Below are 26,831 nucleotides of genomic sequence, written 5' to 3' on the forward strand. Positions count from 1 at the left end.
CATTTGTCTACCTGTGACGATTATTCAAGTATCCTGTGCTGAGATGAAACATACTATTAGTGGAAATAATTTTCTCATTTAATGGCTTTTGATTTGGCAGCAAGGATTTTAAAAATAATTTAAATTAATTTCATTAAACAAAGGTTAGTTGTATTTCATCAATCACCAACTGTATTCACTCTGGATTCCCATATGTTCACTTGTTTATGATCTCTTCTCCCTTACTAGAATGTAGGCAGAATCTTTAACTGTCTTCTTCACTGCTGTGAGACACGATCTAATTTTAAGATCATTCTCACTTCTGGATAAAAAAAGATTCCAGAAGTCAAACATGAAACTGTAACATGTAGTAATCTAGCTAAAAACTAAAGGAGATTTAGAGTGGGGTTTCAGCAGTGGAGATGGAAAAAAATGTTTTGAGATATATCAATATTTCAGAGGAAGAAATGACCAATTAAACTAGACTAATCAGTAAATGACTAATTAATAAATGACTAATTAGTAAAGGACTAATTAGGAGCCAATTCAGATTTCTAGCCTGAGCTGACAGTGGTACCACTGACTGAAATGGGTAAAGCAGGGAAGAACAGATTTGAAGGAGTCAGAGACAACAGGGTTTCAATGTTGGACATACTAAGCCTGGGATGCTCATTAGGTATCCAAATGGAAATGTCATAGAGGCCACAGGCTACCAAATCTAGAGCATAAAAGATACAATGAGTGAGGGCTAGAACTACACATTCAAGAATCATCAGCAAATAGTTACCATTTAAAGCCTTTGGGTTGAATTAGGCCACTGAGAGAAAATAAAGACAAGGGAGAGAAGGGGGCTGGGGGTAGTCAACAAGATAAACAGGCCTCCCTCTTCTAATCTGCACCCTTATTAACAAATCCACTAAAGTATTTTTCTTTTTCTTTTTTTAAATATATTTTATTGATTTTTCACAGAGAGGAAGAGAGAGGGATAGAGAGTTAGAAACATCGATGAGAGAGAATCATGGATCAGCTGCCTCTTGCACACCCCCTACTGGGGATGTGCCCGCAACCAAGGTACATGCCCTCAACCGGAATCGAACCCGGGACCTTTCAGTCCGCAGGCCGACGCTCTATCCACTGAGCCAAACCGGTCCCGGCAGTATTTTTCTTTTTTTAAAAAAATATATTTTACTGATTTCTTACAGAGAGGAAGGGAGAGGGAGAGAAAGTTAGAAACATCAATGAGAGAGAAACATCGATCAGCTGCCTTCTGCACACCCCCTACTGGGATATGCCTGCAATCAAGGTACATGCCCATGACCAGAATCAAACCTGGAACCCCTCAGTCCGAAGGCCAACGCTCTATCCACTGAGCCAAACTGGTCAGGGCCATTAAAGTATTTTTCAATGACAGTATATTTTCATCAAAAACATCTGGATGCTTGGCTGGTGTGGCTCAGGGATTGAGCAATGACCTATGAACCAGGAGGTCAGAGTTCAATTTCCAATTGGGGCACATGCCCAGGTTGCAGGCATGGTCCCCAGTGGGGAATGAGCAAGAGGCAGCCCATCAATAGTTTTCTCTCATCACCGATGTTTCTATATCTCTCTCCCTCTCCCTCCTCTCTGAAATCAATAAAAATATTTTTTAAAACAAAACATCATGACCAATTTCTATACCCCAATATATATATATATATGTATGTATTACAGGTTTTAACATTCACGTTTGACCATATTTATAATATTCAGAGCATAATCTCCAATACAAAAAAATATCTCTGAAGACTCCCCTAAGAGAAATAAATGGTAAATACTAACCACAAACTCCCTGTTTATGGAGAGATAAACAAGAGAAAAAGAAAAAAAACCTTAAATAGGGGGTAAAATAATCTTCTATTTTGAAAGTAATAGAAATAACCTCACAAAATAAAATGACAGCACTTTCAAAATAAACCATAACAAATAATAAATATTTATTAATATATTTTTTACAGAGAGGAAGGGAGAGGGATAGAGAGTTAGAAACATCAATGAGAGAGAACCATCGACCAGCTGCCTCCTGCACACCCCCTACTGGAGATGTGCCCACAACCAAGGTACATGCCCTTGACTGGAATCGAACCTGGGACCTTTCAGTCCGCAGGCCAGCGCACTATCCACTAAGCCAAACCGGTTTCGACCCAAATAATAAACATTTTAAGTTTATAATATCCATTATACTCTTTTTTCTTAGAATTGTAACTACCAAGTTTGGAATATACAAGTGAGAATGCACTGTAAATGGTATGAAAACACAAGTCTTAATTTAAGGAATTTTTACAACTCTTCATCTTCCTGCTGTTTCTGGTTTCTATGGAAATGGACAGAGGTAACTGCTGAGAAAATAAGGACAAGGCACTTAAAACACTTCTATTCAGAGGAGTGATAAACAGCTGGCAGTCAGGGTAAGGACCAGTAGTGCTAAAGTCAATTTATGCTTCTGGAACTAAGTTTAGATTAAAGTAGACACATCTTTTTTAACACTAATTTCTCACTCCATCAGCCTTCCTGCAACAAAACAAGGTTCAATCTTGGTTTAATCCGGGGGGGGGGGGGGGAATTAAATTATATTTATTAGAAACTAGTTATCCTATTATTTAACTATACAACTTATATACCAAATTATTTCTCCAGCATCATTTACATAGTATTAAATTAATCACACTCTCTTTAATGTGAACTTAATTACCTAGGTGAAAAACCATCTATACTATCTTTTGAAATGGAATATATTCTTTACATGTAGACTAGTTAATAATTAAAGACTGAAGTCTAGGTAAATGGTACCGAATAAAACCAAATACAATTTAGTATCCTTACAAAAAATAGAGGAACTACAAAATCAAATAAACGCCACATATTAACTTCAACTTTTAATTCAGAAGCCAAAGATAATTATGTTGGCAAAGTTCCTATGTCTGTGTTTCTTCACCAGTGTCATCACTGGTAGTCTACACAGAGGTATAATAGAGCCCATCAACTCCACAATTTCTAATAAAAACAACCAAGTAAAACAGTTACTATGGGAATAAAAAACATATTCCATGCATTAAACATGGAGGACAAGAAGGTCACCATATCTTCAACCCAGAAGATACAAAACATAGGCAAAAGAACAGGATCATTTTGCACGAATGAGTACACCCATTATTAAATTTTCATATTTCAAGTCAGTGCAAATGGCCAGCAGGATATAATGACGTTGTTATATCTTAACTAAGTTTTAAGCCACAAAATCAAATCTGATGTAACAGTTGACTTGCAAACATATTTTAGTGTCTAAAAGTTCGTTAATAATCTTAAAAAATGTTTAAGAACTAGAATAATTTAATTATTCTTACCTTTGCAGACACTCAAAATCATACCGCCTGAATTTTGCACTTCATCAAATTTGGCAAATATCGTTTCTAATCTGGGAATAAAGAATAAATTTTGTTTGTTTTATATACACTTTAATGAGGAAAAATTCCTTTCACCATATCCCTGAGGGAAAAAATAATTCCAGGAATTTAGTTAGTTCTATACAACTCTCTTTTACAATGAACTCACTTACTGAAAAGAAAGACAAAACCCATAGCACTCTCCACACTTGTAGGCATATTTGTAAAATGGTAACTTTAACACAGTTTCCCGTTGTTTCATCCAACCCATCAAAAATACTTCAGTTCCAACTTTATAATGAATCCACTCAGTCACTAATACACCCTTAAAAGTACACAGAACCATGTTAAGGAAACATAAAACCAGTGAATTGAACTGGGCCCATATAAAATAAGGAATTTAACAGACAAATGCTGTGTGTGTTCTGACTGCTCCAATGAGCAGAATATGACCACTATGAAAAAAAGAATATATTAATACTTTTCAAACAGCTACAATATTCAGGATAATATTACATAGAATTTATTATATTGAATTGACTATACTGAATTATTGCGGATAAATGCTAGATGACAGAGGTCAATGGCTAGTGAAAAAAATCATCTGAAGAAATGGGTAAAGCAAAATTCATTCATATCAGAAATATGTCCAGTATTTTGAAGATTCAAAATACTACCTATAAAATAAAGAGGCCATGTGCTAAAAGAGTAGAAAACACTCTGCATGGTTGAAAAATTCAATTGTACACGCCTTGTACCTATGTAGTCCTTCCCATCCTCTACCACCTGGTTAGAGAAACATCACAGAGAAAACTGACAAAAGCATAACACAGAGGAAAGAACTATGGACTGAGAGTCAGGAAGCCTTCAGCTTCTCATCATCTACTCTGGGTCTCAGAGTCATCATCTACCAAGTGGCTAGCCACTTAGGAGAGAAACCACAGGTAAGAATAGGATTAATAAGTTGCTGGTGTATTTCAGTAAGGATATTAAAGTATAAGCTATCCACATATGATAAAATCCCTACGAGGCTAAAATTACTTATAAAATATAACTTAAGGAGAAAGGAATATTGTAGGCCAATTTTATTTTGAGCATAAGGCAAAAATCCTAAGCACATATGCAGAACTTAATTTATAACAAAAGGAACTTTGAAGAAAAATGTTTTTAATAAATGGTACTAGGTCAAATGGATATCCATATGGGGGGAAAATGTATCTGAACCTCTATCTCACACCATTAGAAAAATAACCCACGGGTATAATAAACCTAAGCATAAACAAAACTTCAAAACAATTACTCAGAGAATGTCTTCACGATAAAGCAGATAAAGATTTTTTAAACCATACACAAAAATGTATTTAATCATAAAGGAAATGACTGAGAACTACATTAAAATTAAGACCTCTGCACACCAAGAGACATCAAGAAACTAAAATGGCAAGTGACAGGGTAGGAGAATATATCTGAAATGTATATATATATATATATATATATATATATATATATATATATATATAGCTAATAATGTACTTATATCTGGAATGCATTTGAAAAAGTGCTAGCAATCAATTTTTAAAAATAACAGACGACCCAAGCTGGGCTGGCATGGTTCAGTGATTGAGTGTCGACCTAAGAACCAGGAAGTCAGGGTTTGAGTCACCATCAGGACACATGCCTGGGTTGCAGACTCGATCCCCAATAGGGGGTGTGCGGGAGGCAGTCGATCAAGGATTCTCTCTCATCATGGATGTTTCTATCTCTCTCTCCCTTCTTCTCTGAAATCAATAAAATATATTAAAAAAATAATAAAATAAAATGACAGACCACCCAATTTTTTTAAATGGGCAAGAGACCTGAAAACACACTTTAAGAGAACATACCCAAATAACTAATAAATTTGAAATGGTGCTCTTCTTTTTTTTCCTCTTTCTTTTACATTTTTTTATTAAATTATTATCTGTGTACATATGTTAACATTGCCCCCCCCCCCCCCGGTGCTCTTCTTTATTTGTAATCAGAAAAATGCAGATTACAACCATATGAGGATATATAAATCAGAAACCTAAATTACTAAGAGTAACAATGCCAAGTATCAGTGAAAATGTAGAATAATAGCAACTTGCAAACAGTGCTAGTGAGAATATAAATAGGTCCAACCACCCTGGAAAACTAAAGGTAAATATATCCTACTACAGGCCCGACACATGAAATTCATGCAAGGGCCTTGGCACCAGCCCTCGCCACGGCTCCCGCCCACTGCGGCTTTGTCTGGAAGGAAGGACGTCGGGTCGGAAGGATGTCCAGTCTAATTAGCATATTATGCTTTTATTATTATAGATGGCCCAAAATTCCACTCAGATATATTCCAAGAGAAAGAATATATTCATATACCAAAAGACAAGTGCAAGGATACCTTGAACAGAACCTACACTAATAAGAGTAACATGCAAATCGACTGTATCTTTGCAATGCCCACCAGCCAATCAGGAGTATGCAAATTAACCCAACAAAGATGGTGGGTTAATTTGCATACGCAGGTGCCGAGTGGCCAGGGCTGGGACGGGATGCTTGCGTTGTCGCAGGCATTCCACACCACCCCATCTGCTCTGGGCCTCTGGGCAGTGTGGGAAGGCTGAAAGGTGGCTCCAGGCCAGAGCAAAAAGGTGGCTCCGGCCAGAGTGAAGGTGGTGCTGGCAGTCAGTGGAAGAAAGGCCCATTCTTGCTCGAATCTTCGTGCATCGGGCCTCTAGTTGTTCATAAAGCTACAAATTAAAAAACAACCCAAAAGTCTACCAACGGTATGGAATAGTCAAGTATGGCCTACTCACACAATGGAAAACTATAAGGCAATGAAAATTAACAACTATAGCTGAACCCAACAATGAAAATGAATATTAAAAACATAATATTAACTGCCTGACCGGCGTGGCTCAGTGACTGCGTTGGCTAACCTCTGAACAAGGAGGTCACAGTTCAATTCCAGGTCAGGTTGCATGCCTGGGTTGTGGGGCTCAATGTGGGGCATGCAGAAGGCAGCCAATCAATGATTCTCTCTTCATTGATGTTTCTCTCTCCCTCTCCCTTCCTCTCTGAAATCAATACAAAAATTTATTTAAAAAAAACCCCACAAAACCATAATATTAACTGAAAAAAGCCAGATATAAAAGAGTACATATTATATTATATGATTCCATTTATATAAAATTCAAAAACGGGCAAAACTGAACTATGGTGATAGAATTCAAATTGTAGTTACCTTTCAGGAAAGAAAAGGGAAAGATTAAAATGAATTTGGGGAGGCTTCTGGAATGTTGTAATATTCTACTTCTTTACCTGCATGATGCATACATGGGTGAATTCACTTTGTGATTATTTACAGAGCTTCATACTTATGATTTATGTATTTTTCTGTATGGGTGATATTTGAATAAAAAATTAAAATTAGCCCTGCACACAAATCCGTGCACCAGTAGCTCTTTGTGGGACCTGCCCGCTCCGTGCCCGCTGCCCAGCGGCTCTCTGTGGCCCAGAGGCCCATCCGTGGGCCACTCATGCTGCCTGCTCTCAGCAGCCACCCACCCTAGGATTGGGGGATTCCAGAGGGGGGGTGAGAGATTGGGCGCCGCCATCTTTGTGATGGAGTGATGGTTAATTTGCATATTACCCTTTTATTAGATAGGATTGTATTTTTTTTCCATGTGAATGACTGTAAAACTACTTCTGCTCTACCCTGTATATACTCTCTTACACACAAATATATGTGGTAACATGATTTCTTTCATCCACTTAAAATAACATAGAATATTTTCAAGTGAAATTCTTGTTAGCCCTACAAGTAGAAAGCAAATTAGTGAATAGGTAAGCAAAATATTTATGTATTGGACAACCTTATCACCAAAAAATAATTAGCACTTAAAAAACTCTTACATAGTAAAAGATAGCCAGATATAATGATATTTATGATAACAGAACACACCACCACCACCTGTGAAGTAGTTTTGCTCCTTTTAATACCCCCTGCCAAAAATCTAATCAAGTCTCCAGATCCAACTACCAATTTACAGAATATAAAGACAGAAGAACATGTTAAACTGCACCACAAGAAATAATTAACAATACCCATAATATGGGAAACTTTATAGGATAAACTACCAGACATATTAAAAAAACAAAATACCAGGCAAACAAAACATAAGTGCTGGGGCTACATGAAGATTTAAAAAGACATAAAACATATCAACTAACTATTGGACTTTATTTGGATACTGATTCAAACAAACTGCCAAAAATACATAGATATTTTTTTTTATAACATTTGAAAAACAACTGGAAATTTGAACCTTAACTACATATTTGATTTTACAGAATTACTTATAAAGAAATTTAAGGTATGAATATAGTATTGTGGTTGTAATTGAAAAACAATATTTCTCCCCCTTAAAAATATATTAAACTAGAGGTCTGGTGCAGGAGATTTGTGCATGGGGGGGGGGGGGGGAGGAGTCTCCCTCAGTCCCAGCTGCACCCAGTCCGGGACCCCTTGGGGGATGCCCCCCGTGGGAGTGCCCCTCAGCCGTAAGCCAGGCTCACTGCTCCGCAGCGCTGCCTGAGCGGCACTCCCCCTGGGGGAGTGCGCGGACAACCAGGGAGCAGCTCCTGCGTTGAGCATCTGCCCCCTGGTGGTCAGTGTGTATCACAGTGATGGGTCATTCTGCGGTTCGGTCGATTTGCATATTACCCTTTTATTACTATCTATAATAAATAAAAATGTAATATGCTACTTAGACCAGACACCTTTCTGATAACCTTCCAGACAAAGCTGTCGCAGTGGGGCCAAGGCAGAGGCAGCCGCAGGGGTGGCGGGGGGCCAAGCCCCTTGCACGAAATTCGTGCATCAGGCCTCTAGTATAGGATACTTACAGAGGAAATGTTATGATGAACTGGATTTGCTTTAAAATAATATAGTATAAAAGTAAGTAGGTAAGGGTATAACATACAAAACTGGCCACAGCTGTTAACTGCTGAAGATGGGTAGAGGGTACATGAAGGTTCATTGTACTATTGTGTTTGAATTTTTCCGTAATTAAAAGTTAAGCCCTAGCTGGTTTGGCTCAGTGGATAGAGCGTTGGCCTTAGTACTAAAGGGTCCTGGGTTCATTTCCGGTCAGGGCACATGCCGGGATTGTGGGCTCAATCCCCAGTAGCGTGTGTGCAGGAGGAAGCCGATCAATAATTCTCTATCATCATTGATGTTTCTCTCTTTCTCTCGCTCTTCCTTCCTCTCTTGAAATCAATAAAAATATATTTTAAAAATATATTTTAAAAAAATATTTTTAAAAAATCTTCCAGGTTCCCCTTAAAATGGAGACTAAAATTTCATTACAAAAAGAAAACGTAATTGGAATAATGTCTTAAATAAAAATATAAACTCTAAGAAGTAGTATAGAAAAAAAGTATCCTTAAAAAAAAGTTCTGTTACACTGGAAGCTCCTCAGGAGGAATGTTATTAACTTGACTGCTGCTCTTCTACTCATTCAGGATCTTCGTTTTATTTCACGAGGTTTTAAGGGTAATGATTGATTCTCATATAGTTTTCTGTTAGCCAGTATCTTGTATAGTACCTTTCAACAGCAGGTACTCAAAAAATAATGAATGGATTACTCTTTTTATTAAATCCTTACTCAAGCCATCTTCCAAATTATGACCATGCTGCCTGGTATCAAAGATAGTTATTTACATCCCTGGCTGTGCGGGATCAGTGGGTTGGAACATTGTCCCATATACCAAAAGTTTGTGCGTTAGATTCCCAATCAGGGTACACACCTGCGTTGTGGGTTCGATGCCCAGTTGGGGAGCATACTAGGCAGGGGACAGGGGTTGTGGCAACCAGTCAATGTTTCTCTCTCTCTAAATAAGTAAATAACATGTGCGTATAATGAAACAGTGTCCAAAAAGATTATAGGGTCTAAAAACTTATTTTTAAAAAAATATATTTTTATTGATTTCAGAGAGGAAGGGAAAGGGAGAGAGAGAGAGAAACATCAATGAAGAGAAAGAATCACTGATTGGCTGCCATCCTTGATCAGAATCGAACCCTGGACCCTTTGGTCTGCAGGCCAACCCTCTATCCACTGAGCCAAACTAGCTATGGCTAAGAACTTTTTAAGTGGTGATAAGTAATGATTGATTCTTATATAGTTATATAGATTCTTATATATCCTCTTGTATCTTTTGAATTTCAAAACATTTCAAAAAACTGAATCCATCTCAATGAACACATAAAATTAAAACTTTAAAATCAATGGCAAAAATTTAGTAAGACTTACCTAGCAGGGGGAATTCCTCTCTTAGAAAGATCCACTCTTACTTTCTCTCCCACATGTCTATAAATTTCCACTATAGCCAATATTGCGGCATCTCTCACCTGCCAAAGAATTCAGAACTTTACAAAAATATATGAGGTACAATAAAATACTTCACATCAGGTAACATTACACAAGAAGACAAACTTGAAGCTCCAAGATGGTTTTAATATCTCTAAACTCCTAAAAGATTCTGGCAGGTTAATTTAAAAAAAAAAATTTAAAAAAAAAAAAAGTAAGAGGAATGCCAAGAAACCTCTAGAGAAACCTTGTAAAAGATTTTACAAAAATCTAAAAAACATGTAAATAGAAGTTACAGAGAGCAAATGAAGAGACAGAACTCTACAACCTCCAGAGAAGCTAGCTAGGGACTAAAAGCAGGGAAAACCTTATGCAGGGTATTTCCAAAGGCACCAGCTGTGCCAAAAAAGGTTACAACTAAGATTCAACTCTACTAGAAGGAATGGGATCCAGAACACACCCCTGTATTATGCCTACAGTATATGAAGCTCAGGTAAAAAAATTTACATCACTGGCATAAATTACCTTTGTTAAATATGGTTTTGACTGTTGCAAAAAAGTTGTTGTTATGCCACTGAGAAATAGAGGGAGCTGACGGCCTGTTCTCACAATTAATACATAGAACTACAAAAGGGAATCCAAGTTATTTGTTACTCAATTTTTCAAACTCAAGAGTTATACTTTAGCCCTGGCCAGTGTGGCTCAGTGGGTTGAAGCATCGTCCCAAGCACCGAAGGGTCAAGGATTCCTTCCCTGGTCAGGGCACATACACATGTTGCAGGTTCGATCCCCTGTCCAGGTGCGTATAAAATGCGAGTGATGAATGATTTTCTCTCTCTCTCTCCCTCTCTTTTTTCTCTCTACAATCAATGAAAACTTATCCTGGGGTGAAAATGTAAAAAAAAAAGGATTATGGTTTAAAAGTCCCATCTATCCTTAATAATAGCTAATGACTAACAAACTTAAGCAACTTAGTGAATATTATATGCACTTAAAAACTAGCTTTGGTGGATTTTAAAGGAAAAAAATGAGGTGAAATCTTAATTTCACTAACCCCTTTCTATCCTTTCTCTTCTTTTGCTTTTTAAAATATACTAAGAAGGGGACATCTGTAATACTTTCAATAATAAAGATAAATTAAAAATAAAAATTAAATTAAGAGCACTAGCAAAGAAGCTGTAGCCAAAAAAAACTAGTCAACACTTAAATATAAATAAAATTTTACCTGGCTGTTGGAATCTCCAAATAGGATACACAAATGTGGTACCAACTTGCTGAGGACTAGCGGTTGAGCTCCAAAACTAAATATAATTTGAAAATATAAAGAGAATTTGGTTTTAATCAAATAGTAAACAAACATCCTTTGCTTTCTTCTTGTCTGTATTAATAAGACAGATATGGTAGAGAGCATGGGCACACATTATTAAAACATGAAGGTATGAGACACGAGCAAAAACTAATTCTAAACAATGTCAAATATGCAAACTTGAGTAATCATGACTGACAATGAAAACTGTCAATACAAGATCCAACAGAGCAAAATGTTCAACCAATGGCACTCTTAAACCACACAAATTCTCAATGACTCAAGAAAATTTTAGTTTTTGTTTTAAAATAATGATTTTTTTTTTAGACTCTGGATCTCAAATTTGCATTCCAATAAAATCTTTATTTATGTATTAATTTTTGGTGAGGTCATGGGTTGAAAGCAAATGACAGGAGAGCCAAAAAACACAAAAGTTGTGCAGACTGAATGCACTTACAAGCTCTAGATGGCAGAAAGGACCATAGAGGAATAAAAGAAAATAAATGAAGGTATAGTTAGAGGAAAGAAAGTAACATTACAGGAAAAGTTGAAAGCTACTATATATGACCTATCTTGTCGCACAGAACTTAAAAAACTAATCCAGAAAAAGAACAAAACTACAATTTATAATTTCTTCAGACTGGAGCTCTGAGCCCTGTGGCATCTATGCTAACAGAACTATGCACTCAGCTACAACATTCACTGTCCAGTTACCTGGGAGTCTTGTTCAGTCTATGATTTTCAAAACCACCCACATTGTTCTAGAAAGCTCAGGTGGAAAAATGGCTACAATATCTGAAATGCCACTGAATTAAAACCAGTTCCAAACTAGGTCCAGAACAGAAGTTATATAAATATATATATATATATATATATATATATATATATATAGACATATATATACATATTTGCTATATGACCATCTACTTTGGATATCAACTATTAATATGCTAAAGAAAAAGAAGAAAAACACTTCTTGTAACTAATAAATTTAAATTATCAACCTGAAAGATAATATGTACACAAAAAATTAACAAAGGTATCAAATAAAATAAAAACTCTTGTACTTGAGATCAATTAATAACTACTTAAAATTTATTTCCATAGCTTTCCTCGAGCTCTGTGAAATGGATATTACTTTTTAAAGAAAAATGAAAAACATAGGCAGCTGTTTTCAGTAATCATAAAACTTACATGTTTAAGGTTTCAATAAGACACAGACACACGCCTTCTCGAGATCGAAAATTCTTGTGCTTAAACCCAGAAGCCAACTGTTCCCAAATGTGCTATTTGAAAGAAAAGTAACATATATAACAAAATATTAAATTACTCATATCAAACTTACCAATCTTATTAGTAAATGAATTTTCCCCTTAGACTATTTACTTCTCTGCAAGTTTTTCTAAGCCAAATTTTCGCTCATGTAGCTCTCACCCAATTTTTAATCTTAATTATATTTTTAGTTTTTATTTCATATATTTCACTTTAGAATTAAATTATTCTCAGAAAAACTATGTCCAATATCCAAAAACATTAGAATTTCCAGGACAGAATTTGTTCTACGCTTTAGAAATCTTCAACAACAATGCTACCATTATAAGTCCAATAGTCCAGTAAGCATTTAAAAGGTCCAATGTTGCTTAGCAACTACTACAGACTGTCACATGGAACGGGCTTTTCCAACATTTTAGAAATCAGGCTTTTCTCCTTTTAAGATCAGATCCAAATACAGAAACATATTTGAGCATGTCATTTTATTTATATTTAACCACTATAATTTATTTTAGAAAAAGCAGAGATAAACCTATACAAATAATCCAAAACAATTACACGAGTTTGGTATTAAAAAGAAACCCAACTTTATTTTTGGTATAAAAAGGAACCCAACTTTATTTTTCCAGCTATCTGGCCAATTGTCCCAACCAATTCTTTCTCTATATTTAGAAACATAATTTATTAAATTCAAGTGTGTACGCACACTCACACAAACACACACACACACACACACACACACACCCCTTTTCCTGGACTCTATTCTTTTGAACTCTGTATTTAGTTCTACTAATATATTTCTCTCTTCTCTCACTCTCCGTCAAACTTTCTAGAAGGCAACTTGAAATTTTACAAAACAGAACAAAACAAAATAAACTTGACTCTGTAATACAACCTCTGGAACATTATAAAATATGTATACTTACAGTTATGCCCAAAGATACATGTACAAGGATATTTCCTATAGTACTATTTGTGATAACAGCATGTCAAAAACAAGTTAAAATTTTAACCATTGAACAAGGATTGAAGGATACCCACCATACTATTGACAAACAAGGACTTTGGTTAGGTCTGGGGAAACAGTTTACTTTTACAAAGCAATACTCTTTGGCGTTTTTATAAATCATGTAATATTATAATTTTTAAATTGTATTTTAAATAACACATAATATCATTTTGTGTATTGCAAATTCTGATCTTTTTCTACTTAACATGGGCTACTCTTTGAATGTTTGTATACATGTCAACTAATTTTTGCTCCTTTCAAAACAATTCCACATAAGGGCATTTTTTTTTTTTTTTACTGTATTCATAAAATACAGGTCACTGTCATAAACTATATATACCTTATACAATTAGTAACTACCTGTTAAAATAAAAAAATTTCTTCCTGTCTTTTAAGAGTTGCAGAAATTAACATAGCATTCAACATTTCTCAAAATAAGCTTTTGCACTGAACATTTTATAATAATGCAGGTAAGAAAAAACTGAAAATCCTAAAAAATAACAGTATCAGTATACTGTCAAGTCACTAAAATCTCCAAGTTAGCTTTTTAAAAAAGCATTTGAGTAGGAAAAAAACAAAAAGTTAAATATAGATATTTAATCTTAAATTTCAACTTCTTTAAAGCATTAGCAACAATTAATTGTTTAAAAGTTCAGCTTTCATGTCTGGGATTACCATCTAACCTTACTGATATTTCATCAATAGTTAACAAAATAGGAGTTTTAAATGTAGGCCTACCATAGGTGGTGCTACTTGGTCCATTAACTTCAAGAGCAGAATCTGAGCTTCATCACGAATTTTGTCTTTGGCATCTCCCAGTCTGTCTACTAAAGCTACAATAACTAGAGAGAGAGGAAAAAGAATAAATAAGCTATATGTTATAAAATTACAAACAGCAATTGTTTTCATAAATTAAAAGTTATGAAGTAAGCAAATTGCTTTCACTTCTTTTATTCAGGAGTCTAATACAAAATAACTGAGAAGCAAACTCAACAACATTTAAGGAGAAAAAAAAAATCACATTCTTTTTGGTAGGGAATTATTATAGAGTGAGAAGCCAACTATACCAAATGGAGTGATGCCATTTCAATATTTAAGCTTAATTAAGGAAATGATTGTATAAGAAAACAATAAGTCCTCATTATAATCATAAGCCTAATAACGAGGCAGCACAAAAATACCTGACAATTGGAACCATGTAAATCCCTCTCATCTTGCTTAGATGTATTTATTGTTAACACTAGAGAAATTCATAAACATCTACAGAATTAGCTGTTGTGGGACTCTGGTTCTGATAGCTTCTGAGAGGCAGTCTAGGACAATAATAAACCTTCACGTTAGATATAATTATATACTAAGAACTGAATTATCTCATTTAATTCCTCTGCCTCAATGTAACTAGTCAGTACATTAAACCCCATCTGACCCTCTTTGTGTCTGAAAAAATAAGTGATATATGTAATGCCTAGAATTACTCTCAAGTCTAAATACTGTCTGGAACAACTAATAATAGGACCTACTATAGGCCAGGGGTCACAAACATAAACACCTACAGCCAGAGAGGTATGGGAAATACAAAAAATGAACCAGGTCTAAGAACTACAGTATTCCAACCTTGCTGTATTATAATTGACATTCTCAGTTTTGAGGAGACAAGAGGAGATAGGAAGGACTTAGGAACTGAAAAGCTCATGATCCAGACAAAAGGGAAGCTACAACTCAGCCTCAACCAATAATTAGTTACATGGCGGAATACAAGGTTGGGGTTGCCACATTGGCCAATCTTTCAAAACAAATAATAAATATGAATTTTTGTAAAACTTCCTAATGTTAAACACTGATTCAATGTTTTAAGAAAATACATAAATAAAACATGTTTACAGAGCAAAGATTTAAAAACCTATACTAGGATTTTAAGCAGGAGACTGACGTAGTAAAAAATATATATATTTTCAGAAGTTATCCCATAGAGAATAAATTGGAACCAAGCATTAATTTATAAAGTAACAGCCGAAACCAGTTTGGCTCAGTGGATAGAGCGTTGGTCTGCCGAATGAAGGGTCCCGGGTTCGATTCCGGTCAAGGGCATGTTCGTTGGTTGCGGGCACATCCCTGGTAGGGAGTGTGCAGGAGGCAGCTGGTCGATGATTCTCTCTCATCGATGTTTCTAGCTATCTATCCCTCTCCCTTCCATTTTGTGAAAAATCAATGAAATATATTAAAAAAGATTTTAAAAAGGAACAATAAATACAGAAAAATTCACTAAGATGCTTCTGCAGAAAAAATAGCTAGATGATAAAAATAAAAGTGAAAACTGGCAGAATTTGGTGGCATACAAAATATGAAGAAAAAAGATGACCAAAGATAATTCAAAAATAAGTGTGATGATACATTATGAGACATTACCTTAATCCATAGGAGAGATTAACAAACATCTGAGGTTATCCTTAAATGTTTCTATATAATCAGAACCAAATCCACTCACCAAAGCACTCCATAGGTACATGAAGGTCACTCAGGTTCAAAAAATAGGTCAGAGCGAACTCTAATCCTAACTACTACACAAAGCAGAGCATTGTACTGGTATAATGCTCTTCTTTGCAAACACACTGTAAGTAAGCGCTGTTCAAAGTATGGCTGGTAGCCCAGGACCAGGCCACAAATTGTCTGCAGCAAGAAAAATTAAGAGTGTTTATAAAATAAAGTTTTTAAAACAATCTGACCAAAGTAATTTTGTTTGTTAAATCTAATAATAACAAATTTGGCCTTGTATTTTTTCATTTCATTTTGCTATAACCTATTTTTATTGCATTTTACAAAATATTGGTCTGCAACAAACAAGCAATGAAAGAACTAGTCCTTCACCATAGAAAGTTTTAAAAGTGGTGTTATAAGTTATATTGTAAATTTTTAATATGTTACAAAAAAAGTTAAAATATAGTAAAAATTTTGAAAATATAAAGTAAAAATCTATTACACTATATTAGTAAGTTTCTTACTTTTGTTTGTCTCAAAAGGAATATAATTATCTATTTGAATATTCTTAAAGTCTTTTATGTCCAGGTAAACTATAATGCCATTTAGCAGATCTCCGAATTGAACAAAATTACATTTTTGCACTTACAAATAACTAATTCTGTTAAACAATGACTATGGAAAAAATCAGTATGTCAAAATCTACAATAATTTTTATTTTATTTTTTAAAATATATTTTTATTGATTTCAGAGAGGAAGGCAGAGGGAGAGAGAGAGAGAAACATCAACGATAAGAGAGAATCATTGATCAGCTAGCTACCTCAGGCATCACCCACACTGGAGATCAAGCCCACAACCCAGGCATGTGCTCTGACCAGGAATTGCACTGTGACCTCCTGGTTCTTAGGTCAATGCTCAACCACTGAGCCACACCAGCTGGGCCTACAACGCTTTTTAAATAAATAAAATTAACTTACCCATTGCTACGTAGGACTTAAATCGTGTTGACAATCTGTCCACAAAGGCACTTAAAATTTCCAATCCCATTAATGATATCTACAGAGAGAGAAAAAGTTTTAATGAATACAAATTACTTATGTATACTTTAATACCAGTTTACAATTGTTAACATACAAAGACCTTCATATAATATACAAGAGGCCTGGTGCACAAAATTCATGCACTGGGGGGGGGGAGGGAGAGATCCCCCCCCTCAGCCCAGCCTGCACCCGCTCGCAGTCCAGGAGCCCTTGGGGGATGTCTGACTGGCAGCTTAGGCCGCTCCCCACATCAGTCAGACATCCTTAGTGCTGCCACGGAGGCAGGAGAGGCTCCCGCCACTGCCGCTGCGCTCACCAGCTGTAAGCTCGGCTTGTGGCTGAGCAGCACTCACCCTGTGGGAGTGCACTGACCACCAGGGGGCAGCTCCTACGTTGAGCGCCTGCCCCCCTGGTGGTCAGTGCATGCCACAGCAAATGGTTGTTCCACCGTTCAGTCAATTTGCATATAGCCTCTTATCAAGGTGATGCGGACACTGGAAAGCATCATCTTTCAAAAGGCAAAGGAGCTGTGGTTTTCAGATTCAAAAAAAAGACTTGAAATCCTAGCACATTACTTAGTTAGCACCTGACAGTTATAATAGAAATGCTATTTATTATTCTCTCCATTTTTTTTTTAGAATCAACTTAGTGTTTATGGTTGCAGATAGATAATATACAAAAGTGAAAATAAAGCTGGCAAATAATAAGATACTGAAGAGGTTTATAGAAGGACAGAAAAGGAAAAGGAGAAGGAAAATTCTCATCTCCCTAGGTTTAGGTACTCCTCCAATAATTTACCAGGTTTGTGACCTAAAGCAAAATACATCTTTTCTACAAAATGAGGAAAATAATAATACTGCCTTTATAAGGCCACCTTAAAGATTAAAATGAGCTAATACAAATAAACCACTCTTAGACAGTGCCTGATGCTAAGGACTCTTTAAATGGTGGTTATTATATTTAATTGCACTTTAAAGGACATTTTATTGTCATAGAACCATTTTATTTTTTATTTATTTTTTTTAATATATTTTATTGATTTTTCACAGAGAGGAAGAGAGAGGGATAGAGAGCTAGAAACATCGATGAGAGAGAATCATCGATCAGCTGCCTCCTGCACACCCCCTACTGGGGATGTGCCTGCAACCAAGGTACATGCCCTTGCCCGGAATCGAACCTGGGACCTTTCAGACCACAGGCCGATGCTCTATCCACTGAGCCAAACCGGTCCTGGCCATAGAACCATTTTAAATTTTGGGGACTCCTGAAATCACAGGACTGTTCTTAACACAAGTCAAATGCCTGTGTGTGTGTGTGTGTGTGTGTGTGTGTGTGTGTGTGTGTGTACACATACTTATTTCCATATTTTTAACCTCCAAGACTGACCTCTCCATTTCAATAAACAGCACCCTCTATTGGTGCACAAACAAAGCAATTATCCCTAATTTTCTCAACCCTCACACTCATTCTAATGGGAGGTCCTATCTTATCACCAATCACAATCCTATCCCCAATCACATTCCAGATCTTCTTCTACTCAGCATTGCCAATGTGACCAAACTAGCCTTAGCCACCATCATCTCCTGCTTCTCCTGCTGCTCCTTTCCAGGGTTCAGTCTCCACAAAGGAGACACTCCTCTACATAAAACTCTCCATTGATTTGGAATAAAATCTTATGTGTCTCTTTCCTCCTGCCTCCCCAAATTTATTCTCTTAACATTTCACTCATTTGTAAGCTCTAGTCATACTGGCCTTCTGTATGTTTAACAGAACTAGGGCCTCTGCATTTGCAGTTTTCTCTGCCTATATTTCTTTCATGTCAGTCAAATTTCACCTAACTTCTTTGACTACACAAAATAGTCCCACCACACCCTCATTCTTTCACATCAGTTGATTTAGAAGCACTTGCTACCTGAAATTATCTAATTTGTATACTCATCCATCTTCTTTCTAATAGGATCTCCATGACACTCCAATCTCACTCTCCAATCTCATTTAAGTCACCCCCTCATGAGGTCTTCAGTGACCAGCTGTTTAAAATTCAAACATTGCATCCTACCCAACACTCCCTATGCTCGTCACTGCTTTTCTCCAAAGTGAATATCACCTTCTAACACATTGATTTTAGTTATCTATCTTATTTATATTCTTCTCCCCCACTAAAATCTACATCCATAAAGGCAAGGATTTCTGTCATTTCCCCCCCTATTGTATCAGAAGTGCCCAGAAGACTGAATGCTGCACATGGTAGGTCTTCAATAAATATCCAAATGAGGCTGAATGAATAGTGTTAGTCTTGTTCACAGCTGGATCATCAATATCTAGAATACCCAGCACATAGTATAGTCACTTCCAATTGATTGACTCATTGGCAGTTATTAAGACACTCAAATTCTGAAGTGCTATCAAATCCAAAGGAACATTTTATTTTGTTCAGCATAATTTAAAATTTAACTGTAACTGTCTATTTGTGTGTATGTTACAAAATTCTGACACACTTTCTCCAAGAGAAATGTTTTTTTGTATCGTGAGTAAAAAAATGATGACCTAATTTGAAGCAACCAAGGTTATAAATAACACATTAATTAGAATGCCCTCTCTCTAACAATGTCAGAAAAGCTTCTACACAGCATTCTGTAGAAAGGAGAGAAAAAACAATTCTGGAAGGAGAGAGCAGAACTGGTGAATTAATGTCTTTGAGTAGGCAAGAGGGCATAGGATCTAATATGCATGTAGAGGGATTGGTGTAAGAAAGATAGAAAATTCGTGCATTGTAACTGAGAAGAAAGTAGGATATATGGGCATAGCCACAAGGAAGTGTATAGATAAGACGGTAGGAGACTGAGGCATCTCTTCAGATTGCTGAAATTGTCTCCGGCAACAGTATCTAGTGAGGAACATGGAGAGAATGTGTAGTAAAGAGATGAGAACTTGGCCGAAACCAGTTTGGCTCAGTGGATAGACCATCGGCTTGGGGACTGAAGGGTCCGGGGTTTGATTCCGGTCAAGGGCATGTACCTTGGTTGCGGGCATATCCCCAGTAGGGGGTGTGCAAGAGGCAGCTGATCGATGACTCTCTCTCATCAATGTTTCTAATTCTCTATCTCTCTCCCTTCCTCTCTGTACAAAATCAATAAAATATATTTAATAAACAAACAAACAAACAAATAAATAAATAAATTTGAGATACTTAAAAAAAAAAGAGAGAGAGAGAGAGAGAGAGAGAGATGAGAGCTTGGGTCAGGCGCCTGATGGATTCTAACTCTTAAACACTAATTATAGGGAAAACATAGCAATTGAGTGAAATAGTGCATAGAGGCTTAAAGAAAAATTGATACACTGTGGTATTAGAGAAGCCAAGAGTGTTTCAAGAGATGTGACTGCTCAAATGCCATCCACTGATTGTACATCTGAAAAGTGAAATGACCCCCAGCCAGCAGGCACCAAAGAACGGGAGTAAGCATCACTAAGTTAGCTAGGACAAGGGTCTCAAGGTCTGAGAAGTTCTAAAGGTTATTACTAAATGTTACTCTTGCTAAATGTTACAATGTAGCAGAGTATTTTGCAGATACAGCTGCAAAGGAGGTAAGTTTGACAGGAACCTAACAGGGGTGCTGCAGCCAACCACAAAGAAGAAACCAACATGTAAATGACCAGAGAAGGGCATTTAAGCAATGGCTAAGACCCCCCTTCCAAGAGACAGAGCTTCGGACATCAATCCCGGCTCCTTTCCTCGGTACAAGTAAATGAAACCACCTTGTGGCAATCTTGTCTCTTCTTTGAATTGAGTTCCGAATGCCTTAGCATTCCCATAAAGCTAACTTTCTGTAATAGGTGAGGCTGCAACATAAAATCAATTGTCTTGGTGTTTACATGCCCTTCTTTTAAAAAAAAAAATATTTTATTGATTTTTTTATAGAGAGGAAGACAGAGGGATAGAGAGTCAGAAACATCGATGAGAATCATCGATCAGCTGCCTCTTGCACAGCCCCCACTGGGGATGTGCCCGCAACCAAGGGCATGTACCCCGGACCTTTCAGTCCGCAGGCCAGCGCTCTATCCACTAAGCCAAACCGGTTTCGGCTACATGCCCTTTCTTAAAGTATAAGTAAATTGGGTTTGTTTCTGCCAAAGAAATAAGAATAATCCCCCAGAGATTATAACTATGTTAAAATATTTCATTATTTAAAAATATTTATTTTTTTTTTAAAAAAGAATAATCCCCAAAGAGTAGTGATATATAATTAAATATTAACTTTTTTCCAAAGTTAAAAAGGAGATAGTATGTAATGGAGCACGAAGGTAGTAATTTTCAAACTGTTTATTATCCTGTAAAAGTCAGTCCTTCCCAAAACTCACACAAATTTCACTATTAAGTCTTCATAATAACCGTAGCATGCCTTTCTTCTCTATGAGGACCGTGTTCACAGTACAGCCTATTCGCTGGATCATAACGTATATTACCAAGAAGACTTCACATCAGCCATAGGAGGTCTGGGCCAGTATTTTAAAGCAACACTGCCCCCAGAAGACTAGAAAGAAAAGTAACTGCTAAAAAACCTACCACACAAGCTAATTACAGCATTTTTTACCGGGTCTCCCAAAGTAGCTGCATTACAACCTGCCTACTTACTACCGGCTCATCAAAAGCACTTCATCTTTCTTGCACCTCATTCTCTTCTGTATTTATTTATTTTCTGCATCAGCTGACCTGCTAGGTCACGGTTTCATCGCGGAGGCCAGGCCTCAACTGCGTGACACCGGAATGACAGAGAGCATTCGATTCCTTTCTGTCCACAATCAGTAAAAAAAAAAAAAAAAAAAAAAAAAAAAGCAAACGCATCATGCCCTGGAGTTAGCATCTTGTTATTGAGATGTAACGGCACCCGATTAAGCTCTACGCATGATGCTTTAGAGATGAAGAACTCAACCTTCCAGACACAACATCTTATAGAAGAAAAAGGAAACAGGCGATGAAGGATTAAAAAAAAAAAATCACTGATTAAAGAGGGATTAACTTGACATCTCTTGGTAATGCCTGGATTCTAACGTCTTACGTCTCTCGGTCTAGGTAGTGTTTGCTTAAGGACGTACAAATGCAAAAAAAAAAAAAATGTCTTCGAGCCCTTTAGGTGAGCTATCACCGATTTCTTTTTTTAAAAAATTAATGATTAAACACTGTGTGCTGATGCCAATCACAGGGACCCGCTGGATTTGTCATTGTTGACGATTGTGGGAAAACTTGGTGGTGATGGGAAGTCAGTCAGTCCCCTGCCCCGATCCGGGGAGGCAGGCTCGCCCGGGGGTTCCGCGGGTTCCCGGGATCCCCGTTCCCGGGGTGGCTCCGCGGAACCCGGCGCCCCGGAGGGGGCTCGGCGGGCCGGGCCGGGGCCGCACGTCCGGAATTAAAGGGCCGGCCGGGGAGGGCGTGCCCAGCCCGCCGCGCCGCGCCGCCGCTTACCCGGTAGTTGCTCGAGCCCACCCAGTCGGTGAGGGCGTCGATCGTCCTGCCCAGGCTCCCCACGTCCTCCTCCAGGTCCGGGATGGCGCCGGGGACGCCGAGGTACTGCAGCAGCTCCTGGCCCACCTGCTGGCGGCCGCCCACGTCCTTCTGCTGCACCTGGGCGCTGAAGTACTCCATGCTGCGGGGCTCCATGGCCGCGGCCGCCCGCCCGCCCGCCGGCCCGCCCGCCCGATCGCCAGGGGCCGCCTTTGGCGGGGGCCGCCCGGCCGCCAGTGCGGGGCCCCGCGGGGACGGGCGCGGGTCGGGGCCGAGGGGCGGCTTGCGGGGCGCGGCGGGCGGCGGGAGCGGCGCCAGGCGCCCAGCGGCCCCCAAACTAGTCAAACTCGGCGCCCCCCGACACCCAGCCCGCTTCAGAGGCCGCGGCCGCCGGCGACGTCAGCACGCGCGTGACGTCAGCGCGACGTCGGCGAGCTTCCGCGGGTCTGGGCTGGGGCTCGGCGGCGGCGGCGGCGGCGGCGGCGGCGGCGGCGGCGGCGGCAGCGGCGGCGGGAGCCGCTGGGCGGATGGGATGGCACTCCGCCCGGCCGGGGGGCGTCGGGGTGGCACTCCGGCACCCGCTGTCATGGCGCCCTGCCCTCGCCCTGCAAAATATAGAAAGTTTCCCAGTTTTTCTCGCCTTAAAGTCAGTATTTGGGAAAGTAGCTGGTATTTGCAAGCCCTCTTCCCCGGCCCTACTCCAGTTTTTATTTTTATTTTTGTAGAATACACTCCTTCATTGAAGAAACATCATGACCCCTGTTTCCAGCCATCAGCATTACTGAATGGATGACTGTGCCTTTTTTATTTTCAACTGCGTTTTAGTCCATAGGGTGAAACGAACAGATTTTAAGTGTACAGTCCATGAGTTTTGGCAAATGTATTCACCAAGTTAACCCCCCTCCTTCCCCACTCAACGAAGATGTAGCACATTTCCATCCCTCGGGGAACTTCCCAGTCAATACTCACTGCCTCCCCAGGCAATTCTAATCTGATTTCACTTTAGGGTAGTTTTTTTTTTTTTTTCCTTCCCCTGTTCTTTTACATTACATAACTTCATAGAGTCTACACTTAAATGTCGAAAGTATTACAGAAGTGCCCTTCTTTCCCGGCCCCCCCTACACACACACACACACACACACACACACACACACACACACACTGACCCCCTCCACCTGCACCCACAGACCCCAGGCCTTCACCACACTGTCGTGAGTCTGCTCGCTATGCATATATGCATGTAAATTCCCCGTTAAATCTCTCCCCACTCACCTCCCCACCCCCGCCTTCCCTCTGAGATTTGTCAGTCTGTTTCAAGCTTCTGTACTCCTTTTGAGTCGGGTTTCTTTCTCAGCGTAATTTTTTGGGATTCACCCCGTGCTGTTGTAGTGTTTTGTAGTCCCTTTTGACTGCTCGGTATTATCCATTGGATGGAAGCATCACAATTGCTGACTCATTCACCAGTTTACAGACATTTGCATTGTTTCCAGTTTTGTGTAATCATATATAAAGCTGCTATCATCATTTATGTTCAAGTCATTGTGTGGACAATTGTGTTCATTCCTATTGGGTAAAATACCATGGATTCTGTGGGGGATAAAAAATAGTAATAATTTTTCTCTTACCTTCTAAATTCCAGCTGGGCTAATCAAATTAACAGATGAAAACCAATTTCAATACGTGTGTGTGTGGGGGGGGAGGGGGAGTGGATAAGATAATTCACATAAGTATAAACATTCCAGATAGTGAAGTAAATTAGGTATATATGTTATCTTGGATACCAGTATGGGCCATTTGCAGATAAGGAAGAACAGAACAAGGCCGGCAATTTTTTGCTAGGCAACGTAGAAACAATGAGACACAGGGGATCCAGTAAACAGGCCCCTGCTTGACATCTTCCTGCCTGCCATAATCAATTCAGATTAAGCTGAGGTCAAGATTTCTTTCCCGGAGCAAGCTTTTCTATCTGAATCTCTTAGTCAGGAAAGGAGAGAAGAGTCAAAGATACTGAGTGTTTTCTTAGTAACACAGCTTTAAAAAGGCAAAACTTTGGTTCCTTTCAACTGGATTTATTAGTTCTTATAAGTGTATTACAGGCCCAGTGCACGACTGGGGGTCCCCTCAGCCCAGCATGTGCCCTCTCACAGTCCTGGACCCCTTGGGGGATGTCCTTCTGCTGGCTTAGGCCTCATCCCCTGGTGGATCGGGCCTAAGCCAGCAGTCAGACACCCTTCTCCCAGTCTGGGTCTCTCATAGTCTGGAACCCCTCGCTCCTCACTGCCTGCCTGCAGTGGAGGCGGGAGAGGCTCCCGCCACTGCTGCTGCACTCACCAGCTGTGAGCCCGGCTTCTGGCTGAGCAGTCCTCCCCCTGTGGGTGCACACTGACCACCAGGGAGCAGCTACTGCATTGAGCGTCTGCCCCCTGGTTGTCAGTTCACATCATGGCGACCAGTTGTTCTGCCGTTTGGTCGAGTTGCATATTAAGGTTTATTATATGGGAAGGATGAGAAACTATCAAACTGCTTTTCCAAAGTGGCTGCACCATATTACACCCCCACCAGCAATGCTTGAGAGTTCCAGTTGCTTCATATGCTCCACAATATTAGTGAGTTAGGAGTTATTAGTTTTAGCTATTTTAATGGGTCTAAAGTGGTCTCTACTATATCCTAATTGCACATTATATTTACCCTCCTGCCAACTATTTCCTACTACAGCTTAATAATGATCTGTATAATGTCGTCTCCTCTACAACACAGAAAGCTCCGAGATCATTTGTTTTCTCTCAGATGGTGCTCAGCCAACATTGGGCACTCAATCAATTTAAGTTGAACAAGTGAATGAAAATTGACATTTGAAATGTTCACAATAACAAAATAATAACAATAATAAGACACTCCAAAGAAACCTGACTCTTTTCTGTGTTTATTGTTTTTTCTCTATATTTCTGTGTTTCACATTGTATTGTGTTGTAAAATTTCTTCCATATTTAATTGACTGTTCATTTCCCTGAAATTGGACCTCAAGCAAGTAAATTGTGCTTACTATTCCTTAGGTATCTAAAGGTTCCATTCGTCAAGGGTTGCAGAAGAATATAAAAAGAGGTTCCAGCCCAACTGCCATGGCTCAGTGGTTGAGTGGCTACCTGTGCGCCAAAAGGTCCGGTTGGGTTTCTAGTCAGGGCACATGCCCAGGTTGCAGGCTCAGTCCCCAGTAGGGGGGAGGGTGTGCAAGAAGCAGCCGACCTATGATTCTCTCTCATCATTGATGTTTCTATCTCTTTCTCCCTTTTCCTTCCTCTCTGAAATAAATAAAAATATTTTTTTTTTAAATAAAAAGAGGCCGAAACCGGTTTGGCTCAGTAGTAGAGCGTCGGTCTGCGGACTGAAAGGTCCCAGGTTCGATTCCGGTCAAGGGCACGTACCTTGGTTGCGGGCACATCCAAGAGACAGCAGGTCGATATTTCTCTCTCATCAACGTTTCTAGCTCTCTATCCTTCTCTCCTCCTCTCTGTAAAAAATCAATAAAATATATTTTTAAAAATAAAATAAAAATAAAAAGAGGGTCTGTCCAAGAAGTTTACATTTTAATTGCCCATGATCAGATGCATATATAGTATAGAAAAAATAAAATGTAGGAGCCCTGGATTCTAGATTCAGCCCTACCTGTCCCTGACACCAGAAGTGATGGTTGCTGTTAGCCCTCTGTTGTCTCCATTCACCTTTCTGAAACTATGTAACTCAATAATCACACTAGATGGTCTTTAAATTATAACTAGTCTTCCAGTTATAAGAAAAATGTTCTGGCATTCGAATAACTTTGGAAATACCTATGAAATGCTTAGTAAACAGTGGTTACTATTACCTGTGTATGCCTTCTGTGTGTGTCATTAACTCATCAACAAATATATTCTGAGCACTTATGAATTAGACTCTGTGCCACATTCTATAGATACAAATTTTATTTATTTTTATTTTTAAAAAATATTTTTTTAATTGATTTCAGAGAGGAAGGGAGAGGGAGACATAGATAGAAACATCAATGACAAGAGAGAATCATTGATTGGCTGCCTCCTACACTGGGGATCGAGCCTGCACTGGGGATTGTGTTGTAAAATATGCCCTGACCAGAAATCAAACAATAACCTCCTGGTTCATAGGTCGATGCTCAACCACTGAGCCACACTGGCTGGGGCAAGTTTGTTTAGATAAACTCAAAACAAACTCAAACAGAAACAAGAAAATCAACATTTCCAGGATGCTATGATTGGGTAAGCAGAGTGTTTTGGTATAAAATGAAAACAGAAGTTGAAAACTAGCTATCCAAATAATACTACTCCTTGTATGCACACGGCCTTTCTTTAAAAGATCTAAATAAAATATTATTTTCACTTAAAACCTTTCTTTTTCTAAATTCCTCTTAAAAAGAATAAGGAGATGAAGAAAG

The 26,831-nt window shown here is 38.5% G+C and overlaps 1 protein-coding gene across 21 annotated transcripts in view; it reads right to left on the bottom strand.

The window, feature by feature from the left end:
- CLASP2 (cytoplasmic linker associated protein 2) overlaps window positions 1-22,789 on the bottom strand; it is a 130,441-nt gene extending 107,652 nt beyond the window's left edge. For 15 of the 21 annotated variants that reach the window (XM_084902167.1, XM_084902166.1, XM_084902192.1 and 12 more), the window contains exons 1-7: window positions 22,349-22,788; window positions 16,825-16,903; window positions 14,110-14,213; window positions 12,285-12,376; window positions 11,010-11,085; window positions 9,728-9,825; window positions 3,360-3,430 (exon numbers count right to left, since the gene is read on the bottom strand). In XM_084902167.1, the coding sequence (XP_084758293.1) occupies window positions 3,360-3,430; window positions 9,728-9,825; window positions 11,010-11,085; window positions 12,285-12,376; window positions 14,110-14,213; window positions 16,825-16,903; window positions 22,349-22,543 (715 nt within the window). In that variant the 5' untranslated portion in view covers window positions 22,544-22,788. Of the gene's footprint in view, window positions 1-3,359; window positions 3,431-9,727; window positions 9,826-11,009; window positions 11,086-12,284; window positions 12,377-14,109; window positions 14,214-16,824; window positions 16,904-22,348 lie in introns of all 21 variants that reach the window. The other 6 variants (XM_084902165.1, XM_084902184.1, XM_084902183.1 and 3 more) reach the window with 2 other exon arrangements.
- Between the last annotated feature and the right edge of the window lie 4,042 nt (window positions 22,790-26,831).

The sequence above is a fragment of the Pipistrellus hanaki genome, assembly GCF_964339955.1.
Source record: "Pipistrellus hanaki genome assembly, chromosome: 13".
NCBI classification, from domain to species: Eukaryota; Metazoa; Chordata; class Mammalia; order Chiroptera; family Vespertilionidae; genus Pipistrellus; species Pipistrellus hanaki.